The sequence below is a fragment of the Morus notabilis genome, unplaced genomic scaffold, assembly GCF_000414095.1.
Source record: "Morus notabilis unplaced genomic scaffold, ASM41409v2 Scaffold79, whole genome shotgun sequence".
Taxonomy (NCBI): domain Eukaryota; kingdom Viridiplantae; phylum Streptophyta; class Magnoliopsida; order Rosales; family Moraceae; genus Morus; species Morus notabilis.
The window spans coordinates 183,775-188,417 of record NW_010366287.1 but is presented as its reverse complement, the minus strand read 5'-3'; the positions used below and the strand labels follow the sequence as shown (position 1 = coordinate 188,417).

The following is a 4,643-nucleotide window of genomic DNA, read 5'->3' as shown; positions in this document are numbered from 1 at the left end:
GCACCATAAATTTTTTTTAATTAATAAGAAAATGTACGTAGCATCCCTAGTTCAGTAATCAATTATTGTGATATGCTTATAACATTTTAATTCTTTTTATTTCGTTTGTAGTTCTATTTTGTTCCTTAATTTGGAAATTATGTACTTAGTAAATTGTACCATATGTAACAAGAAAAACAAAATCAAGATTCTTAGGAAGCCATTTCTACTCAAAATGTAAGTAATGTGTTCCGTTCACTTCGCTGATTCGAGTTTGTAATTCGAGTTAAGATATGATTTTATGTGAGAGCTTTTTACTGTAGCAAAAAAGTTAAATGTGACTATTTCTGAGAATTTTTTACTGTAACAAAACTCGAATTTTAAACTCAAATTGGTAAAGTGAACGGGTGCTTGCTTCGATCTGGATCCAACTTGATTCTTCTATTATCCCCACTGGGTTATGATCGTATCTTAAAACTTTGCATAAAAATTTTATCAACGAGAATATTGAATATATCTTTTTCGATGTATAGTAACAACAATAAAAACAATAACAACAGGTATAATTAATGCCAACATCATAGATTGAATGGGTATATATTTATTGCTTTTCTTAAACCATTTTTTGTGCAAGATCCAATACTTTTCGATTCCTAGCACTATTTATTAGAACATAACACACTCGATAAAAAATGTATTTGCTAAATTTAAGATATGTACAAAAAAATATCTTTAAACATAAAATAATGTGAAGATTAGTTCCTCTCTTATCCAATCTTTACTATTTTACAAAACAAAACAAAAAAATTAATTTGTTTCCTTTTTAATTCATCCAACGTCATTCAATGAATTTTCACCTATATATTAGATAAAGTATAAAATCTCTAAATCAAAGAAAACAAAATAGAACGACAATAGAAATAAAAGGAATAAAGTGTTATAAACATATCACAATCATGTCCAATTGATTACTCTATTAGGATGTTACATTTTTCTTATCTAGAAATTTTATGATCCCTAATTTTAAAATTCTTCCCAATGGAATTATTGCATAAACATTCTTCTCTTTTTTTTTTTTTATAATAAAAAGGAGATACTTAAACTGAGAAAAAATAAAAAAAAAAAAATAAAAGAAATAATAAAGATTTACCCTATTTTAAAATTCAAGAAATTACTAGTTCACTAAGTACTTAGGATATTAATTGGATTTTTGTTTAAAGCGATAATTTTTCATTTGTTAATTTCTTTAATTTCTTTCATGTGCACGTGTCGGCCTTTCTATCTCACGTGCTCACCCACTCTTTCATTTGCTCACCTTAGTTCTTCTTTTAGGCCTACTTTCATGTTGCTCTCTTTCTTCTTAACTTTGTTTTGTTTTTTCTATTAAAAAAATTACATAAACGGTTTGTTGTACTGCATTATTTATTTAGGAGGCTTTTATTTTTCAATCCTTCATGGAATAGACGGTTTGTTATACTGCATTATTTATTCGGAGAAAGAGGAAAATAGGTCAAGACTTGATATGAATTAAAATTAATAGGCCAATAGTTTACATAAATTAATAAATATGCCAAATTACTGTTTTTATCCATAACTTGTCTGGTTATGAATCATAACTTGACAAGTTATTGTCCATAAATCACGATTTTTATTCATAATTTGTCTGGTTATGAATCATAACTTAACAAGTTTGTCCATAACTTATCTGATTATGAACCATAACTTGACAAATTATGACCTATTAATTTCTATAACTAAAAGTTGACCTATATACTTTTTAAACTTTTCATATTGACCTATTTTCTACTATTTTTGTTATTTATTTAGATGTTAGAAGGCTTTTATTTTTCAATCCTTCATATAGAATAGACGCCCTTCTTTCTTTTTTTTTTTTTCTTCTTTCCTACATATTTTCTGTGATTTTTTTTTTCAAAGAAATTATTTTTTAAAAGAAAATTAATTGAATTTATTTAGACATGCAACCCAGAGGAAAATAAAAAAAAAATACTAAATATTGATAAAGTGGGACAATTTAGAATTTTCATAGAGTAAATTCGATAAATCCCATATGTATTAGAATTAGTTATGTGATAAATTTGGGATTTACGTAATAAATCTTGAAGTAGATTTATCTTCTAAACTCTGTAATTCCTACTTCAACATCTGTCTTTGCCTGCTTAAATGTGGCGAGCAAATACTTAAACGTGTCTCATTGGTTGCTCAAAGAAGCGTCTTGTCATGTGGCTTTTAAATATGGACTTTATTATACACGTGTCTTTTATGTTTTAAAAAGTGCTTAGGTAACCACTACAGTTCCGTTCACTTCACCGATTCGAGTTTATAATTTAAATTTTATTACAATAAAAAGTTATCATAAACAGTCACATCTAACTTTTTTATTACAGTAAAAAACTCTCATATAAAATTACATCTCAACTCAAATTACAAACTCGAATCAACGAAGTGAACAGACCCTACAAAGATAAGAAATTAATCCCGTTCTCTCTCTTTTTCTTTTTTTTTTCTTTTTTTTTTCTTTTTTTTTTCCCGTTTTTCTACCTACAAAGTATCTAAGGATTTAACGTGTGTAAACTATATCAACTCTCTTTTCTCACATATATAGATATGTTATTAATGTTCATCTGTTTTTCTCTTAGCATTTTCTTCTTTGGGGGTTTTTTTTTTTATCCACACTTATTTAAGTAAAATTTAACTAGGTGTCCAAAGTAAAATTTTACTCCACAATGACACTTAACTAGGTGCACTTGAGAATTAAGTGTCCAAAGTCACGCACTCAAGTTCAAAATTTGGTAAAAGTCTGTTAGGTCCTGGGACTAGATCTAACACAACACTTTCATTTTGGTATTCTTCTCAGCAGCTTGTACATACCAAAGATGTTCTTGTACTGCCAAACGTTTGGGATGAAAAATGAGCGGTACATGGGGGGTGAGAGCTCCCGGTCGAGATAAGGAAGTGCTCCGATGACCTAAATTCAACGTGTGAACTTTAGTAACCTCGCGGGAGAAACAAAAACCGAAACAAAAAAACAATGTGAGGTTAGTGGAAGAAGATTGAATCTTACCTCCCATGTTGACGCATCGCTTCCACGATAAGGGTACGGTCGACTAAGATGCAGCTCAACAAGCAGCGTGCAAGCTTCAACGTTTCCGAGCTGCAACCATGAAATGAAGGGTCATTGTGTAATGAAATGGAGATTTTGCAAAACTAGAAACTTGACAAGTGTAGGGCAACTATATTCATTAGTTTGAACTTTAAACCAAAAAAAAAAAGAAACTGATTACATATTGGTCATCTGATGCTTTGTTCTTGTTGTTAAAGTACGGTGGTGCTGCTGCAGTTCCTCCCAGTGTAGAATTAAAAGGGACAGGCAGGAGTCCTCGAAAACCGTCATCGATCCATCTGACTTCTCCGATAAAACCCGGAACGAAAAATGATGATGGGAACCGGTGCCATTCACTTCCAACACAAAGTACAGAACCTGCAAAATAGGGATACAGGTTTCAGATGGGCATGCCTTGTCTAAAACAAGTATACTTATAGTCGTACGATCTCTAACTGATTAGTGTTTGATATTATACATTCATAGAAAACATAAGAAAGAAAGAAAATGTGTAATTCCTTCATACATTCTAAACAACAATGTCGAAATGAATTCCATGCGACTGGTCAAAAGGTCTAAATAGCTGGTCCTTACTTTTTCCTACGTCTTCATGGTGCTCTAAAAGCTTGTAAATCTCCAAAGGAGCAGAATAACCGTTGATCAGAGAGAACGTACGAGCATGGGAAGCACATAAAATGAGGCTAAGAACCACTGGTCTAAGCGTTTTCGCTATCTACAGAGGAAAGAAAGCGTGTGAGAAAAAAATATTCGTCTGGAATAGAGAATAGGAGGTTTAAAGAAATATAGGATATGCTCACCATGACCAACACATAATTTTTAGTGGGATCGTATTTGTCACTGAAAAAATCAGGAAAGCTGTCAATGACAGCTGAAGCAGCAACGCAAATAAGCGGATATATTGGATAAAGGAACCTGCAACAGAAATTACAAATATCAAATCTTAATCCAAGCTCAGATAGGCACTAATTAATATCAAGTCCCCAGTATCTACAGATATTTAGTAGTGTAACCAAAAAGTTGAAATCCTGAGTATCTACAATACTCTTTTTTTTTTTTTTTTTTTTTTTTTGAGGAGAAAAAAGCATCACAGAAATGCAGAGTTCAAACTGGAATGTATCTCGTCAGAAATCATGCTAGATATTTAGGAGAAGAAAAACTTAGCTCATGGTCAGAAAATGAAAATGAATATACACTACTGCTCTTTTCTTGTCAGTACAAGTAAAAATAAATAAATTAATAATAAATGAAACAAGATGAAAAAAGGTACAACTTTATAAAAGAATTCACAGCTATTATACCGTTTCAAAATATTAAACAAATGGTAGAAAAGGATATCATAGATATTAACACAAATATACGCATTAGCTCTTTTGCTTAGATTCCGTTTCCTCTATTTCGGCCTAGAGATTATGGTGAAGAAAAAGAACAAAAACAAAAAACACTTTAAAAGCATTTATTTTTGCTACTTTGGAATAAGGATTTTTTTTTTTTTTTTTTTTTTTTTTTTTTTGGGGGGGGGGGG

General features: G+C 30.7%; 1 protein-coding gene across 1 annotated transcript in view; it reads right to left on the bottom strand.

Moving 5' to 3' along the window:
• Window positions 1-2,449: 2,449 nt before the first annotated feature.
• LOC21401627 (dol-P-Man:Man(6)GlcNAc(2)-PP-Dol alpha-1,2-mannosyltransferase) overlaps window positions 2,450-4,643 on the bottom strand; it is a 5,503-nt gene continuing 3,309 nt past the window's right edge. Inside the window, exons 6-10 of the mRNA XM_010109938.2 lie at window positions 3,919-4,033; window positions 3,695-3,833; window positions 3,282-3,478; window positions 3,062-3,151; window positions 2,450-2,965 (exon numbers count right to left, since the gene is read on the bottom strand). Of these exons, the coding sequence (XP_010108240.1) occupies window positions 2,834-2,965; window positions 3,062-3,151; window positions 3,282-3,478; window positions 3,695-3,833; window positions 3,919-4,033 (673 nt within the window). The 3' untranslated portion in view covers window positions 2,450-2,833. The remainder of the gene's footprint in view (window positions 2,966-3,061; window positions 3,152-3,281; window positions 3,479-3,694; window positions 3,834-3,918; window positions 4,034-4,643) is intronic.